The 17,342-nt window shown below is 39.0% G+C and overlaps 3 protein-coding genes across 6 annotated transcripts; 1 reads left to right on the top strand and 2 right to left on the bottom strand.

Annotated features, from left to right (window-relative positions):
* Positions 1-322: 322 nt before the first annotated feature.
* Positions 323-3,171, top strand: LOC121797274. 3 transcript variants are annotated; one of them, XM_042196033.1, is made up of 6 exons: positions 323-497; positions 594-791; positions 1,432-1,596; positions 1,991-2,188; positions 2,363-2,460; positions 2,536-3,171. In XM_042196033.1, exons 1-6 carry the CDS (start codon positions 428-430, stop codon positions 3,040-3,042), a joined length of 1,236 nt encoding a protein of 411 aa, XP_042051967.1. In that variant the 5' UTR covers positions 323-427; the 3' UTR covers positions 3,043-3,171. The 3 variants fall into 3 exon arrangements, with proteins under 3 accessions (XP_042051967.1, XP_042051969.1, XP_042051968.1); XM_042196035.1 differs by having other exon boundaries at positions 2,532-2,760; XM_042196034.1 differs by lacking the exons at positions 323-497; positions 594-791 and adding an exon at positions 799-1,298.
* A 2,447-nt stretch (positions 3,172-5,618) lies between these two features.
* On the bottom strand, positions 5,619-8,450 carry LOC121797151. The gene is made up of 7 exons (XM_042195886.1): positions 8,131-8,450; positions 7,964-8,044; positions 7,713-7,889; positions 7,312-7,482; positions 6,934-7,146; positions 6,755-6,843; positions 5,619-6,569 (listed from the first exon to the last, which is right to left on the bottom strand). The coding sequence occupies exons 1-7, from the start codon at positions 8,228-8,230 to the stop codon at positions 5,901-5,903; spliced, it is 1,500 nt and encodes a 499-aa protein (XP_042051820.1). The 5' UTR covers positions 8,231-8,450; the 3' UTR covers positions 5,619-5,900.
* Positions 8,451-11,297: 2,847 nt separating this feature from the next.
* LOC121794746 (probable alpha,alpha-trehalose-phosphate synthase [UDP-forming] 8) lies at positions 11,298-16,345 on the bottom strand. Of its 2 annotated transcripts, XM_042193074.1 has the most exons (6): positions 16,088-16,345; positions 15,780-15,842; positions 12,378-14,402; positions 12,015-12,282; positions 11,594-11,929; positions 11,298-11,492 (listed from the first exon to the last, which is right to left on the bottom strand). In XM_042193074.1, the coding sequence occupies exons 3-5, from the start codon at positions 14,357-14,359 to the stop codon at positions 11,606-11,608; spliced, it is 2,574 nt and encodes an 857-aa protein (XP_042049008.1). In that variant the 5' UTR covers positions 14,360-14,402; positions 15,780-15,842; positions 16,088-16,345; the 3' UTR covers positions 11,298-11,492; positions 11,594-11,605. The 2 variants fall into 2 exon arrangements, with proteins under 2 accessions (XP_042049008.1, XP_042049007.1); XM_042193073.1 differs by having other exon boundaries at positions 11,298-11,929; positions 16,088-16,344.
* Between the last annotated feature and the right edge of the window lie 997 nt (positions 16,346-17,342).

Below are 17,342 nucleotides of genomic sequence, written 5' to 3'. Positions count from 1 at the left end.
TATTTCTTATTTACCTTATAAAAAATGTGATTATACTTTCTTAGAAAGTAATAGACTCCAAAAGAAAAAGATAAATTAAGAAGGCAAATAAAAGTAACTAACTTTTTATATTTTCTTCAAGAAGAAATAAAAATACTTTCTCAAAATAAAAAATAGTATAATACCTCCTCAAATACTTTTTTTATTAGAACATGAAATTTTATTAAAAAGAAATAAATATTATAGTTATTTCTCTTTACCTCCTCATTTATCTAAATATTATTTTTATATTTTCCTTTGAAGCTCTCCATTTACCTTTTATCTTGGAGTTAGCTCATTTTAGTATTTTACCCTTTCCCCCCTTGAAGATATGGTGCAAGTAACATTGCTTTGCCTTTTTCACTTGTGCACATAACAGTCATCGTCTCTCTCCCCTTGCAAATCGATCATGGCGCATTCTAACTTTTTCATCTGCTTCGTCGTTGTCTTCCTGCAATTTTGTGTGATTCTAGTCCAAGGTAAAAGAATCGAGAAAATATCAAAATTGTCGGTTAAAAATCGAACCATTTGATCATTACGATATTTGGAAATTAAGTTAATTCTTATATTTCCAGTGGCTGGTGGAAGTGGGGAAATCATTTATGAAGACGGCTACACAGTCACCACACTCATCGATGGTGACAAGTCTAACATCAAAGTCAATCCTCAGTCCATCCTGCATCAATCTCCGCCGTCCGATCTCTTCATCATTCTCGACTCCGTTGCCAGCACTTTCTACACTGCATTGCTGCCTACAACCTCAACCTCCAACGGTTAAAAACTTTAATCTTTTTATCTAGTACTCCAACCAAACTGTGTTTTTTTTTACTGAATTTAGGGTTAGGAACAGTGCTACACTACATTTACTGGGAATGAATTGTAGTGTCTCAAACTAACAGAACACTGTCCCAAACTCAAATGGCTGTTTCATGACATGGAGGTGGTTTTGATAGAATTGTGCAACAATGATCCTTTAGTGCAGGCTTTTATTTTTTGTCTCTTTAGTGATTTTATTCTAATTAAGTTCAAGCAAAAACAGTAAATTTTGTTTCACACTTAATTTAAAGAATGAGTGGGAAATGGTTGTATGCTAAAATTATGTATTTGGTGATATAGAGTTGGGTTGGAGACTTGGAGGTGGTTTTCAAAGAAATGCATTTATCGTAGAAGGTGCCCCAAATTTGATGGTTTGATTTAATATGCTATTTCAAGAACGTGTTCTATATGTTTGTGTGTTATGGGTAGGTTGGAATCAGAGGACGCGGTGCCGTATTTAGGAGGTTGTAAGTTAATACATGAAGTCCATACTTCAAATTTTTAATTTATCTTATCTTTTATTGGTGAATACTAATAATGGAAGGGTGAAGGGAATTTATGATATAATGAACTTTTCTTGGGATCGTTGTCTTGCAGAGACTGTGATGAAGAAGCTGGCAGGAAATGAAGTGTTTGGGTATGTGGATGGTGACTTGGCTTCAGCAAAGTTCAATAAGCCAAAGAGTTTTGCCGTTGATCTCAGCGGGAATTTATATGTTGCTGACCATCGTAACCATGCCATTCGGAAGATCACCAAATCAGGTGGATACATCAAGGACATGTTTAAGCAGACAATACATTCTTTTGCCTGCTTACAAACATACATCATTGTTTCAGTGTCGAGGAGACCAATGAAATCCTGAATCAGTTTAACTGGTTGAAGTAGGCTTGCCATATGCTCTTTTTAAAAACATTTAGTGAAGCATATTCACAAATTTTTACTGATTTAAGGGATACTTTTATGTGATGCATTTATGTTTTATATTACAACTTACAGGTTTTGCTGATACCCCTGTTGTTCCTTCTTATTCTCATACTACAAGAATCATTTGATTCTAAATAATCTAAACACTTCATATCTGGCCTCCTGCTGGAGAACAATAATCGTGTTCTTTACATGTCGTGTTTGATTCCTTTCTTATATTGTATATTGCAGGTGTGACCACAATCGCTGGAGGTTATTCACAAAAGGCTGGCCATGCTGATGGACCTGCTCGTGATGCATCATTTTCTGATGATTTTGAGTTGACCTTTATCTCTGAAATGTGTGCTTTGCTGATATCTGACCATGGCAACAGATTAGTTCGTCAAATAAGTTTGAGAACAGAAGATTGTAGCAGGCAGTCTGGCTCTGGTGAGAACTGCCGTATTTTTAGGTTCTTTGTTTAGTTTCATTAATCCTCTCCAGGTGTTTAACTTAGTACTTCCCTACTGCTAAACATATGAGGAGTTTTAAGTTCTTTCGTGAGATGACTGCATATATTAAACATTATCGTGTCTGTCTTAAGATGCCATTCATTCTTTGCAGTTCTCGGAACCACCTCTGCCTGGCTTCTTGGTTTGGGACTCTGCAGCGTAATCAGCCTTGCTGTTGGCCTTGTGATCCGCCCATATGTTATTCCATATGTAAGTCTGGCCGCTTATATAAGTGAGTTGCGTAATACTAATAACCACCATTATCTAACTATACTTTGTAGACAGGAAGGCGTCAGACGTCATCAGCTCCTCTGGACATGGACACGTTGCCAAATGAGTCTGGAGAGACATGTACCGATGCTCTTCTCTGACTTGAGAAGCGCAGTTGTTAAATCTACAGTATATTTGCGCGGTCAACAGATCATTTTGCTCACTCTCTCGCACTTATCCCTCATGTTTAGGCGTACGCCATTAGAGTCTCGTCCTAGTTCTGTAAAAAAAGTGTCTTTGTTGGACTTGGATGAAGTACGTAATAGTAATAGCAGTAGCAGTAGCAATAGTAGTAATACAGTCATCTCACAGCAGGTGGCAGATCAACTGAAAGATCTGCTCACTTTTGACAAAGGGCTTTTGATGGCACCCGTGAATACAGATGAAATTGTGGAGCCAGTAAGCAAGCATGAGCACCAAACGATTGATGGTATGATTAAGGCAAATCTAGCTAGTTTTGAAGGTGAAGCTCTTAAAGTCGATTCCTTTGACAGCCGGTTGGGATTGGTGAGGCGAAGATGAAGTATATGTCATCCACGCAATGTGTCGTCTTCGTTGTCGTATTGTAAGTGTGATATAACCATACAATGCTTGTTTCGATTGTAGCAGATGCTTCAAATGCATTATGGCAGCTCTATGTTTGTTTTGGTATCTTCCCTCCCCCCCTCCCCCCCTCTCTCTCTCTAAGAGCATCTCCAATGGCGGACGTCCGGTCTGACATCCGCGACGGGCGACCGGGACGTCCGCCATTGTGGCGTGGAAGGTAGGATACGGACGTCCCGTAAGGACGTCGGATGTCCTCGGACGTGCGGGCGACGGGCGGGCGAACGTCCGCCATTGTGGTGTGGGTCGGACATCCGGTATTAATTTTTTTTTTTAAACTCTATATATACGGCTCGTTGCCTGTCATTTCATTCACACCACTTGTGTTAACAAGTTTCTCTGTTCTTTTACTACAAATTTCATTTCTACTTAATGGAGAACGACAGAACCTCCCCCGGCACGAGCGAGTCGCTGACTCCGACGTTTCCCGCCGAACTGGAGGGAAACTCTAGCGGAAATGCGACAATGGTTCCGACAATGTCGGGGATGGGTGGAATGGGTAGGATGGGTGGGATGGGTGGTATGATGTCCCCTTACTTCGGTATGTACAATTGGATGGGTGGGATGGGTGGTATGATGCCCAGGGCAGCGGTGATGGGGGGCATGACCCCAAATATGATGGGGATGGGTGGGATGATGCAGACCATGCCTGGTGGAGGGGGTGGCAGGGGCCCTGAACCACTAGCGGACGATGTCTATCGCCCGGTTATCGATATGCTGTCTACTGATACCCCCTCCAGTTTTGTTCCGGAGACTCAGTTCACCGGCGTGGAAACTTTCTCTTTTGAGGAGTTGGGGCTATCTCCAATCAGGGAGACTTCCGATGATGTGGGGATAGCGGCAAGGGGCAGGGGCAAGGGTCGTGGCAGGGGCAAGGGCAAGGGGAAAGCCACGGGCTCTTCCTCGCGAACGGTGGCTGAGGAGGAGGATGATGAGGAGACGGGAAAGCGGACGGTCTGGAGCGTGTGGGAAAACGTCGCGCTTTCGAAGGCTTGGGTTTCAATAGTCGAGGATTTCTATGTGGGTGCTAACCAGCATATTGACAGACTGTGGCATCGCGTCGCTGAAGCCTACCTCACACACAAACCGGCTGGGGCGAAGAGTCGTGTTCCCGAACAATGCCGGAAACAGTGGGAGCGGTTGAGGCCTAAGCTTAGTCGATTTGTCGGCCTCTACCAAAACAATCTCCGCCAGGCAACCAGCGGTATGTCCGAGGAGGATGTGAAGAACCGTGCCCTGGCGCAGTACCCCGACAGATCTTTGAAGTTCAAAGATTTCGACAAGTGGGAGTCCTATCTCGTGGTGAAGGATTCCCAAAAGTTTTGCGGGGGTGTCGAATCGGGCTGGTAGAAACGGACGAAGATCAACGCTTCCGGTGAATACAGCAGCAGTGCTGGTTCGCACGAGCTCCCAGAAGCCGAGGAAGTGTCCCCGCTACCTCAATCAGACTCCCGCCGGCGTCGTCGCCCGATTGGGCAAAAGGCTGCGCAGCGGAAGGCTAGGGGAAGCAGCAGCGGGTCGTTCGAGGTCCAATCGGAGGCCCCTGCTCCCCCATAAGAGTATGACCGTCTCGCCCGCGCGCAGATAACGACTAGCTTGGTCTGGACCATGCATAGGTGGCATAGCACGACAGATCCTGTGTACAAAAGGATGTTGAAGGATGTCATCGATGGATGTCGACGCGATTTGGGCATGCCACCCATTAGAGATGATGGCGCCGAGATTAGCGACGGGGGCGGCACGGGCGACGGCGAGGGCGGCACGGACGACGAGGAGTGAGCCGAGTCAAAAATTTTATTATGTACTTTTTTCTTTTTTATTATGTATTTTTTTTCTTTTTTTATGTAATTTTTTTTAATGAAGCATTTGCAATTTTCCCGTATTCCGTGTCAAAATTATAATTCCGTTACGTATATTTGTGAATTTGTTATTTTTTTTATTGCGGGAAGTCCTAGTGGGAAGGGCGGATTGTGAAGGGGATGTCCTAGTGACGTGGCAGTGGGATGGGAAGTTCTAGTAATGTGGCAGGAGGTGTTTTTGGGAAGTCCTAGTGGATGTCCGAGTGGGACATCCGCCCACTGGAGATGCTCTAACATTCCAAGAATATGGATAAAACTGAGATAAATCTAAATTGTGACCTGGCTAACAGATCCCAATAATTTACCCTTACTTGGTCACGTGAGAACGTGCTCGGACTCGGACCCTCAAATTGTAGTGACAGTCCACTGATCTAAATTAAACTAATGCAACGTCCAACAGCATGAGATATTTTTTAACTCAAAGACATTCTTGCACAAATAATTTTATTAAGATGAATGTCTGTATCTGCCTAGTTCATTGTTGCTCACTACTCGTATTATATTAATGTGAGTCGATATAAATTATTTAGGAACATTGGATCCGCTGACAAGTGACAACCCCAACTACTTCACTCTAAAAAACAGAGCTTAAATTAACCTGATCAACTGAGAAGTCTCTTTGGCTGCATAATTCAATAAATAAAATAAAGGACTAGTATTTAGTTACTGAGGAAAATTTAATTAACTTCCACCCATTTTCACAGGACCGGTGAAGTCTGTTTTCAAAGAGCTACAACAGAAATAGCCATTGTAAACTTTGCACTACCCTACTTGAATAAACAGATTCCACTCTCAAAGAAGGTATACTAATACTGTAATCTTGCATCTAGCTATATTCCAGATTCCACAACCGAAACCCTTTGGCAAGTAAGTAGTCTTGATCAAATCAAAGAACAGTAGCTTTGTATGCATAACTGATCAATGGTCATGATTGTAGCCAGGTCGAGACTGAATGTTTTGACGATCATAGTAAGAAACACCATGGTTTAGGGGCTTGATCACCACAGTTTCTCTCCTTTTGTCTTGCTCTTGTACTGCTCCAAAAAGTATCTCATTAGTTGTCTCAGGGCTTTGCTCGTAGTAGGTCTGAGCAGGTGATGCGTGATACTGATGAAGATGCTGTTGTTTCTTGGTTTGCTGCTGCTTCTGAAGATCGCCATCCCATCCAGAATAGAAGGCACGGCTTTGCCTAAGCTGCTGCATTTTCTCCGAGTCTTTAGTCATGAAGGCATACGTCTTCTTAGGAGTAGGAGCTCTGGTTTCAATGGAGGGAGGCTCGTCTTCATGTGGTATAACGTAGCTCTCCTGCACTGGCCAAGCATTTGAGTACTTGAACTGCTGCTGATACGGATATTGGGTCTGATATTGAGTGTTCGGTTTTTTCTTCTTGAACATGGGAAACACTGCTCCTAGAATATCGGCAGCAGATTCCCCCGTCTGTGCCACCAGCCTCGCCAAAGATCCCAGAAAGCTTTCTTCTTGCTTTTCCTGCTCATCTTCAGATGGAATCAGTGGTGGCCTCATCATAGTTTTTAATGGCTTCTGAAACTTACTTTGGGGAAAACTCTCATTCACGGCATCTTGATCCTTCAAGAGCAAACAACAGCATACTGTTATCAAATATAGATAAGAAGCAGCAGATTCAGAACAAAGATCCATAACACATTTTTCTTCTTTCTACACATTGCCAACAATCCTCACCACAAGAACAATTATATGGAGAACTACTTTCCGGAGATGAAGTGAGATGCAATAAGTGGATGACGACTCACATTTTCAGAAGACACAATCAAACCAACTCTGCGTTGAAGCAAAGCCAGCATGTAACCAAAGAAGCCAGCTGCTACAAGCACAGCAATTCCTGCAAAAAAAAAGAAAAAGAAGTTATAAGAGTTAGTATATTACTATTTGTGAACTTAACGTAACTAAGATAATCATACGCTAATTTTACCTAGGGGGAAGCCACTCCCATACTGATAAGCACAATCATCAAAATTGAGTTGAATCTCCCTAATTGCCTTGTTTCCACGATCGATAACAAGGAGGGAGCAGCTGCTTCCAAGATACACCACATCAAAATCATTTGAAAACTTTGCATCCTCACTTGGTCCATCCACATGTCCACCTCCACGAACCCGTTTGCCCCCAGCAATTGTTGTGACCCCTGAAAAAAAAATTGACCACAGCAAAATCAAGAATGAGTCATGTTCTATTAGTGATTCAAGTACATATGAAAGGACTTAATAACGCATCTGAATCGCTTGTAGTTGATTTCATATATGTGAAGCCAGCAGTTAGATGCAGTGAGTGCTGAAGTATATCAAATCACCTGTATCACTTATCTTCCGGATCGCCATGTTATCTGTGTCAGCAATGTAGATATTGCCTCTGTCATCAACGGTAAGCCCCTTCGGATGATTCATTCTTGCTTCCCTAAGTTTCCCATCCACATGTCCGTAGTATCCGTCTCCCGACCCTGAAACCAGCCTCGGCCTACTATCTGATTTCACCAAAATTGCATAAGTTAGTCCTCATACCAACAAGGAAAAGCAGATCCCTAAAATCAAAACTGCTAACAAGAGGAGCTCCAATAGCAATCAAGGAAATCATACAGTTGATGTTTATGCAATTGATCAATCACAAACCAAAAAAACACTCTCAGTTTGTTTGTTCTCTTCCCGAATCAACACACATTATTCACAAAAATGGAAGCAAATAAACGGAACTCACACAATGACAAGGATGAGCCAATCTTGTAGAGATTACTGTTAGCGGAATCCAAAATGAGAAGGTCGCCATCTGGCAAGACCTCGACGGAGTAGGGCTCAATTCCGAGCTTGCTTCCGTCAAACACGGTTTCCACATTGTATCCGCCCTCGAACTTCATCATCGGACGCCCCGAAATGGCTGCAAATCAGTAGAGTTTTTCAAAATAGTGTTGGAGGAAGGGAAAAGGAATGGAATCAGAATCCAATCCTTACCAGTTTTAGTAGTTGCCTTGAGCGACAGAGTCCATTTCATCAGCATCGAGAATGCGTTCGAGAAAGCCCCATTAACAATCCCTGTACCCAAAAAATGAAAGAATTTCAGCACAGATCAATGGAGAGAGAAAATTCTAGAAATTCGCACGCACAATGCGTGCACTTACTGGCGGGTGAGGAAGGAGCAGAAACGCAGCACACGCCGCCAAAGAGGAGAGTAAGAGTGAAAAGCAGCACAACAACATTTTTTCCCATTTTCAACACCATTTTTAGCAAAATATGATGCAACCGGTTCAGAAACGGAGTGAGAAGCTCGGCATTTGCCGGAAATCAAACCCTAGCAGAGAAAAGGGTGTGGGGTGAAAGGTTTCTTTGTGGATTTTGAGATTCTTGAAGCAAAAAGGGAAGGTGGAGGAAAAAAAAGTTATGGACTTTGTGAGGGGCGAGTGCGTGAAGAGGAGAGAGAATGGGATGAAAAGAGACAAAAGTTGTGTGTGTTGCTTACTAGTAATTTTGTTTAATTTTCAATCAATTAATAAAAAAACATAATTTAACACCAATTACTAGTATTTGTTAGTCAAATAGATTCTCATCTACCTTTTTTCCAATACTACAATTTAACATAAATTCTGTTTTCAAATCACATTGGATTGGAGTGCTCTAGATATAAACTTTTGAAAACATTCTTTCCAGGCAGTAATGAAATAGTAGGAAAGTGAATCAAGTCCATCATCCTATAATATAACGTTTGAAAACTAAAAAATGCTACTTCAAATGTTATCTAAGATTTTGACAATTCAAAGAGTAAAGGCCAAAATTGGTCCTGAACATATAGCCATTTTACGATTTTGGTCCTAAACATTATCTTTTGGATTTTTTGGTCCTGCACATATGGACATTTGATCATTTTGGTCCTGCACATATGGAAATTTGATCATTTTGGTCCCCCGTCAACATTTTCGTTAAAAACTAACGGTCAACATTATCTTTTGGATTTTTTGGTCCTGCACATATGGATATTTGATCATTTTGGTCCTGCACATATGGAATTTTGATCATTTTGATCCTCCGTTAACATTTTCGTTAAAAACTAACGGTCAACGGCCGATTTTTGACTAAAACAATGGGTTGGGTCGGGTCGTGTTTGGGTCGGGTTTGGGTTACACGTTAAGAAAAAAAATAATTATTTTTTATTAATTAAAAAATTATAAAACTTTAATTTTTAGTTATTTTTGTTGATTAAAATATTATAACGACTAAAACATGATGTTATTATACGATTTAAACATGATATTACACAATAAAATAAAAAATTACCAAATTAAAATAATCATTTTTTAATCAAAATAATAAAATTAAAGTATATTAATATTAAATCTATATAATAAAATTAAATAATTAAAAAATTATTTGTAATAAAATCTAAGCATAATATTTTCTTCAAATTCATGAAAAAATTAATTAAAAAATACTATACTTTAATTTTATTAATTAAAAAATATTAATTAATTTTTTAAGAATATTATGCTTAGATTTTAACGAAAATATTATGCTTAGATTTTAAGAAAATATTATTTTTTTTCTTAACGTATAACCCAAACCCGACCCAAACACGACCCGACCCAACCCATTGTTTTAGTCAAAAATCGGCCGTTGACCGTTAGTTTTTAACGAAAATGTTGACGGAGGACCAAAATGATCAAAATTCCATATGTGCAGGACCAAAATGATCAAATGTCCATATGTGCAGGACCAAAAAATCCAAAAGATAATGTTGACCGTTAGTTTTTAACGGAAATATTGACAGAGGACCAAAATGATCAAATGTCCATATGTGCAGGACCAAAAAATCCAAAAGATAATGTTTAGGACCAAAATCGTAAAATGGCTATATGTTCAGGACCAATTTTGGCTATATGTCAATCGTAAAAATGATTGACTTGTTCAAAATAAGAATGTGCAATAAATGTGTGTAATATACATTGTCAAAATTCATTAATCGCTTTCATTTTAAGCAACAAAAGAAATGTTAACAATTATGTTGTGGGACACTAAATCCCATGGCCTATTAGAGGAATTTACTTTTAATCAATTATTATATTTTTAAATAATGATATTCAATATTCACCATCAATTGTTGGAAATGGACTTATTTCAGGGCCCCAGACAAGTTTGCCAAAAGGCAAGTAGGTCCACAATAGATTGGCCCATTAACTTTATTCTCTCACACACACATCAACAGGCTAGTGGGCATTTTAGCCTTTTGCATTTATGAAAAATATGGTTTGCAAAACCTAATATGGCTACCTGAAAAAAGATTTACTGCTATTATAATTTATAGGAGTACAAATTTAAGGGAAATGCAAATCTAATTATCTATGTACGACCAACAATTAAAAGTGATCACGAAACATTGGACGTCAATCTTGAAAATTATTATAATGATCTAACAAAAGTGCAAATCATAGTATGACATTATAAGGAAGTATTGTTTGCTTCCACGAAAAATAGCTATATACTTCCATTTTAATTCATCTACCAAAATTAATTCATATCTATTTATAAAAAAATATATCACAATATATTATCCATATACATATGCATATTTACAACTTATACATATACAACTCATCACTTCAGCCAATTTTCTCTCTTTTTATCCCATACTTGAATCACTTTTTTTTCTCCCATATACTTTATTAATTGTGCATCAAAAGATTTATAGTCTAGACGTCTACTAATGTAAATATTTTTCGCAAAATAGAATATAATATAATGATACTTTATAATTTAAGATGTCACTGTAATGAAGTTTAAGCTTTGGATGTGTTGTTTGAGAACGATGTTTAATTAATGTGTCCTTTTTATTTCTGATCTTGTGTATGTCAACAAGTCAATCATTTTTTGTAGAAAAAGATTTAGTATGGATAGTTCTATTTTGTATATTTTGGTGTTATTTATCAAAGTACCATGACCAAAATATCCACTATATAGCTAGGTGTAATCACATGCAAGCCAGCTTTATGTGCTTCTTATCTTATTGTCACGAAAACTAACATGATAAGATTTATAAATTAAATATAGTACTGGTACCCACTATTATTCATCCATCTTGATAAACACGATAACGATGTAGACAATTCATCACACTTTTCCAAATTTTCCTTTTATAGCGGCTAGGCTAAAACATAAACAAAAGGAAATGAGCTATGATTTTAAAAATTGTAATCCTTCAATATGGTTAATCACCTAACTAACAATATGATAACAACTACATAATTGAAAATTCCAGATGCAAAGACTTCAAACAAAAAAAAGGATGCAGAAAAAGATATAAGCTGAAATCGTGATGAAATTAGGATTACATTTGAAGGGGAAATTTCAACTATATACAAAATAATGGTGGCATCTAAGCAATGAAGAGCAACCATTATCAACATCTGCATAACTACAATATGCTCTTCTACACTATAAAGTATTTCACAACATCCCAAGAGAAGATTTTACCTCAACGTTTCCACACCACACCCTATTCAAAGTTAGAACCCGTGTCAATTTTTCTTTTTTTTCTTTTTTTTAACCTTGTCACAACTCAGAAGTCCAAAAGCAAAAATATAGTACAAAACCTACCTTCGACTTCGGTCAGAAAACTCTATCGAATGCGACCTTGAATTGGGCACTACGCCGAGGATTCGGGTTAGAAGCTCTGGCAAGACCTCGAAGCATCCTCACAACATCTGCAGTGTCATCAAGATAGTACTTAGCCTTGCTCGGCTTTTGCCCAACAGTGCAAGCGAATATCGCCGGAACTGCAGTGGCGGATGAATTAGAGACGGTGTTTGATATGCTCTCGAACATATCTTCATCCGATCTATCATCCCCGATACACATGACAAAATCTGGTGCCTCGCCATCAGCAGCCAACATTGAGAGCACCTTCTCAGCAACCAAACCTTTGGTCACTCCCTACAGATGAGAGATACATCAATATGAAAACTTATACCCATAAAGTCAGAGAGTTGAAGTATTTGTGTGTGACAGAAAGACATACTTGCGGCTTAACTTCAACTATATGCAGACCCCTTTGGACAACAGCAGGTTCATTTGCAAGAACATTTTCCAAATGATCTAGGAGTTCCATGGCCTGGCAGGAACCGAAGTCAGGGTCAGCATCACTGTGATGCCAGACCAATGCGCTCTCTTTAACTTCCATTGAAGATCCATCAGTTGCCTCCATGTAATGTTTCATAATGGGTTCGACAATTCCTTTCCAATCAAGATCCGCAGCTAATGACTCCCACTCCGAGGTTTTGTTCCACCTGACAAACAAAGGAAATAATGATGTTGAGTAGCATCAAAGGGCACACCAACATTCGATAAAACAGAAGTACAAGAACAAGATTATGTTCAATACCTTAGAAAGTACCCATGTTCAGCAGCCAATCCCAAATTTTCACACGGAGCAAGCCACTCACTTAGTGGATCCCTTCCTCTACCACTAACTATGAACACCGTGTTATTAGAATCATTGCTCAAAGCATTGAGCATATTCACCACTTCAGGACTGGGGAATTTAACCATGGAGGATTGAGATACAACAGTACCATCATAGTCCAGAAATATTGCCCTTCTGTGAGTCCTTTTATAGGATGAAACAATGTGATCGACTGACAACTTCCTAAAACTTGGAGAAAGTGACACAACCCTGAAACCCAAGCCCAAGCCGATGCCCCAACAGCGCTTGTCGTAGTGATCCTTGCAAGCTCTCTCCAAGTCCTGCATGAAGCTGCGAGCCCAATAAGCGATATCATGAGAGCTAACATATCGATAGTGTTTCTCGTGCCGCAATTGCTTTTCTGCATCAGCCATGGTGATCGCCATGTTCATGGCCTCGGCAACAGCATCAATATCCCATGGATTAACCCTAATAGCTCCACTTAAAGAGGGCGAACAACCAATGAACTCCGACACGACAAGTGTGCTTGTCCGGGGAGATTCTGGTTTTGTACCAGTAACTTCATCCATTATAGAAGATCCCTGCCGGCAAACAATATATTTATATGGGACCAAGTTCATCCCATCCCTCACTGCATTAACTATGCAACATTCGGCAACAGCATAGTAGGCGGTCTTCTCATACCGAGGAGCATGACGATCAATTAAAATAACAGGTACATAGTTTGAACAACCATATAGCTCATTAATTCTTTTAGCAGCATTGTATGTTTCCTTTTTTACTTCCTGAACATCTTTTCCAGAGCTCCTTGCAGGATTAACTATCTGAACCAACACAAGTTTACCTTGCAACTCTCGATGCTGCAGCAAGAGCTGTTCAAAAGCTAGTAACTTTAGACTGATTCCTTTGAATATATCCATGTCATCAACTCCAAGAATCACTTTCTTTCCATTGAACTGTTCTTGCAATTCTTTGACTTTATTGCATGTAGAACGCAGATTCAACACAGATTCCAGTCTCCCCATGTGAATACCTACGGGGAGGATTTTGATGTAGACTGTTCGACCAAAGTAATCCAGTCCAATGTGCCCCCTCTTGGATTCATAGTCAAGGCCTAGCATTCTACCACAACAAGACAAGAAATGACGAGCATAGTCAAATGTGTGGAAACCAATTAAATCGGCATTTAGTAGTCCTTTCAGAATTTCATCTCTAACAGGCAATGTTCTGTAAATCTCTGATGAAGGAAATGGACTGTGAAGAAAAAAGCCAAGCTTGACACGGTTATAGCGCTTCCTTAAAAAAGTAGGCAGCACCATGAGATGGTAATCATGAATCCAAATGAAATCATCCTCTGGATTGGCTATTTCCATGACCTTATCAGCAAATTTCTTATTTGCAGACACATAGGCCTGCCACAGTTGTCTATCAAATCGATCTCCATGATCTGGGCACATAGGCAGCATGTAATGAAAAAGAGGCCAGAGCTGTTGCTTACAAAAACCGTAATAGAATTTTTTCTGGATATCAGGAGGAAGAAAAGTGGGTACACAATTGAATTCATCTAGAAGACTCTGTGCAATTTCCTCCTGTTCATTGGCCTCAATTTCGATCTTTAGAGATCCAACATATATAACTTCAGTCTCAGGCGAAAACCCATCCTTTATTTGTAAATATAGTGAATCTTCATCCCAACTAAATCGCCATTTACCAGTCTCATTATCCTTTTGAGCTATCAATGGCAACATATTTGTCACGATAATTTTCCTCTCACGGGAAACAGCTGATGCGCTATCTGATTCTACATCACTGTTCCCATTTCCATCACCTATAATTCCAGGAATAGTCATCACTCTTGGAAGGCTTCTGGGAGTTGGAGGAACGTCCGCCAATTCTCCAGAAGCCAAGTCAAAGAAATTTCCACATGATCTTGAGGCCATGGAACTTCCAGAGAAGAGTCCCCACAAACTTGCTCCTTAGAAACTGCAATTATAGAAGTCAATGAAAAGGCTGCCATAACTTTTCTATCAACAAGTCTACATCACATAACAGAGCATTTTAGAGAGTACTAAATATAAGTACACTTCTACACTTTGGTTAACATAAGTTCTTCAGTACTAAACTTTGTAAGACAAAAGTTGAACGATAAATAAAGTAGTGGGAATAAAAAGAGAAAAGGGGGATTCAAAAATGCTCCATTTCTCCACTAATTAAATAGATACTCTAGTCTGCAAGTATCACATCAATCTAGTTGATCAACTAAAAATGACAATCTAGAACAAAAAACTAGTGAAGTAGGTCTACTGCATAAGAAAGACAAAGAAGATAATAACAAACCAAACTTTAGAGGAAAGTACAAAATTACAAATGTATAGAAAAAACATTGAAATGTTGTTGCATTAGTTAATGTCCAAATTAAATAGCATTGGCTGATCAAAGCATGCCTAGGCGATAAAAATATTGCTATCAAAATCAACATGCTGATGTCTAACAGAAAAATGTGGTTGACTGAGTAGACACAAAACTGTTTATACATATGTGCTCCATCCGTCTCAATGAAAATGTCTCACTTTTTTACTTTTTAGCCTGTCCCAAGTCCCAACAAAGATGTCACACTTCCATATTTGGACAAGTAAACATCATTAATACATCCAACTATATTTTTTCTCTATGCATTATTCCTTCATTTACCTTTTTCTCTCTTCATTAATACATTCAACCAAGTTTACTCTCACCACATAACACATTAAATAAAACCTCCTAAAATCTCATACAAAAAAGTGGGACATCTTAGTTGCAACGGAGGGAATAATAAACAAGAAAGAGATACATTTAAAGATCATGCACAACACAACTGATATCTAACAGAATTTTATAGATAATACATGATGCACTAGCAGTCTTCGGATGACTGAACAGCAGAAGCCACATACATAGATTTTTAGTTGCGGATCAAAACTCGAGCTGAACGGCAGTCACAAATCGCAAGAGCCATCACTGTGCAGTTATACCTATACTAATGGAGTACATAATTGGGGCAAATATTTAAACTTTTGAAACATGATATATTCAAAGGATGCTGTAACTTGTACGGATATATCCACCCAAGTTTCCAAAGAAGAGCATTTAGAGAAAGATAAGAAACACATCCACCGCAAAATATGCTTGTATAAAATGAATGACTGCTAAATTCATAGTTAATCAAGAAAAATTTGATAGAATGGCTCTCGTGCGATAAACATGTTCTAGAAACCACTGGCTTATATTTAGACAAGGTACTCAAAGCATTGATTTTCTAAAAAAATCCAAAGAGACACCCAAGAAAAAAGAGAAAAAGAAATAAAAAACAAATTTATTCACCTTAGCCTAAAAAGAGGAGATTTCTTCACAAAGAGCGTTGTCACGATACTCGGAATTCAACTCCTGTAGGCAGGAAAATAAAGTTGTAGTAAAAGTTAGTTGAACGCTACAAGATTAAGAAACGCAGATCAAATAGCAAAAAGCACACCAAACTCGAATAATTCATGTAGTAACATCAAAATAGGAAAATCAGAAGTACTGTAAATGAGAAGAAGTCTGGACATATTCCACAATTTGTAACTAATACACAGAAGAGAAATCTAAGAGTCAAAAGAATAAGAAAAGGGAGAAGACGCAAAATCGCACACCTTCGATCACAACAATAAGCCGTCGACGCCAGCGCCGATGAACCTTCCGGAATTTGTCCGTGGTTGAATAGAGGAGAAGACGATTGAAGAATCACCGAACAAATTTGATAGAAAGAAGAAATTGAGAAATTAGTATTCGGCAACCAGATGGATATAGTTTTGAGAGAGAGAGTTTAGAGATAGAGAGAGAAAGAAAGATAAAGATAAGGATATAATATAGTATTAGAGAGAGAAAATAATAAATGCGGGAAGATGGATAAATGTAACAACTGGCAGAAAAGAAAAATGGAAATGAAGTGGAAATGGCGGAAGAAGAAATGGATAAAGACGAGTAGACTACTATAGCCCGGATGTGTGATCTAAAACCTAGGCTACTTCTCAGCCCACTATTTCTGCATTTCCGCATTTACCCCTACTTAGTCTTTATATATTTATCACAATTATTATGTTATTCATTTTTCTCAATTATTAGGCCATCCACAATAGGAATAGCCTAGCAATAGCTCAGACATAGTCTAGCCACTGCCACATCATCAGCACTAAAAATCCTCCTGCCACATCATAAATAGCCCAGCCATAGCCATCCGCAACGCGGTGCCGTCGCCGTTCCTATGCCGTTCCGGAGGAACGGTTTCGCGGCGGCACGCGTTGCAGCGTGCGTTCCGTCGCCATTCCGTGCCGCCACCGTTCCCATGACGTGCCGCGTTTCGTTCCTCCGGAACGCGGAACGAAACGTTCCGCCACGCGCCGAGGCGACGTGGCGGACTCCCATTCGACGCGTGAAGCCCACTCGCTGCCCCGCGAGTGGGCTTCGTCCCGATGACGCAATAATTCATTTTTTTAAAAAAAAAATCGAATTTAATAAAAAAAAAATAAATTTTTTTTTTATTAACGGTAATGAGACCGTTAATTTTATAGCCGTTTTTTTTTAATTTATTTATTTATTTACTCTATAAATACTCCTATTTCATACTCATTTCAATCACAAACACACCCAACTCCAACATGATCTAATTGAGCACATTTGGGCAAACTTTGGCGGATGAAATTATTAAAATTGTGTACTTTTATTTTTTTATGATTTTAATTGTGTGCTTTTTATTTTTTTAAGTTTAAGTTGTAACTTTGTTTTAATGTTGTGTGTTTTTTAATAAAATGTGTTTGTTTTTTTAATTGAATTGAGTTGAAATTAAAAAAAAATGAAATTGAATGAATAGTAATTTAAGGAACGGTTAAGGAACGGTTAAGGAACGAG

Source organism: Salvia splendens, chromosome 3 (assembly GCF_004379255.2).
Source record: "Salvia splendens isolate huo1 chromosome 3, SspV2, whole genome shotgun sequence".
In the NCBI taxonomy this organism is placed as follows: domain Eukaryota; kingdom Viridiplantae; phylum Streptophyta; class Magnoliopsida; order Lamiales; family Lamiaceae; genus Salvia; species Salvia splendens.
This window is presented reverse-complemented; position numbering and strand designations above follow the sequence as displayed.

What these genes read in the sequence shown, in the direction of transcription:
- LOC121797274 (XM_042196033.1), top strand. Translation starts at nt 428, where the DNA reads ATGGCGCATTCTAACTTTTTCATCTGCTTCGTCGTTGTCTTCCTGCAA. An exon ending in TAGCAGGCAGTCTGGCTCTG is followed by an intron (nt 2,189 to 2,362) that starts GTGAGAACTGCC and finishes CATTCTTTGCAG; the next exon opens with TTCTCGGAACCACCTCTGCC. An exon ending in GCCCATATGTTATTCCATAT is followed by an intron (nt 2,461 to 2,535) that starts GTAAGTCTGGCC and finishes CTTTGTAGACAG; the next exon opens with GAAGGCGTCAGACGTCATCA.
- LOC121797151 (XM_042195886.1), bottom strand. Translation starts at nt 8,230, where the DNA reads ATGGTGTTGAAAATGGGAAAAAATGTTGTTGTGCTGCTTTTCACTCTT. An exon ending in CAAGGCAACTACTAAAACTG is followed by an intron (nt 7,890 to 7,963) that starts GTAAGGATTGGA and finishes ACTGATTTGCAG; the next exon opens with CCATTTCGGGGCGTCCGATG. An exon ending in TGGGAGTGGCTTCCCCCTAG is followed by an intron (nt 6,844 to 6,933) that starts GTAAAATTAGCG and finishes TTTTTTTTGCAG; the next exon opens with GAATTGCTGTGCTTGTAGCA.
- LOC121794746 (XM_042193074.1), bottom strand. Translation starts at nt 14,359, where the DNA reads ATGGCCTCAAGATCATGTGGAAATTTCTTTGACTTGGCTTCTGGAGAA. An exon ending in GAACATGGGTACTTTCTAAG is followed by an intron (nt 12,283 to 12,377) that starts GTATTGAACATA and finishes TTTGTTTGTCAG; the next exon opens with GTGGAACAAAACCTCGGAGT. An exon ending in TAGTTGAAGTTAAGCCGCAA is followed by an intron (nt 11,930 to 12,014) that starts GTATGTCTTTCT and finishes TCTCATCTGTAG; the next exon opens with GGAGTGACCAAAGGTTTGGT.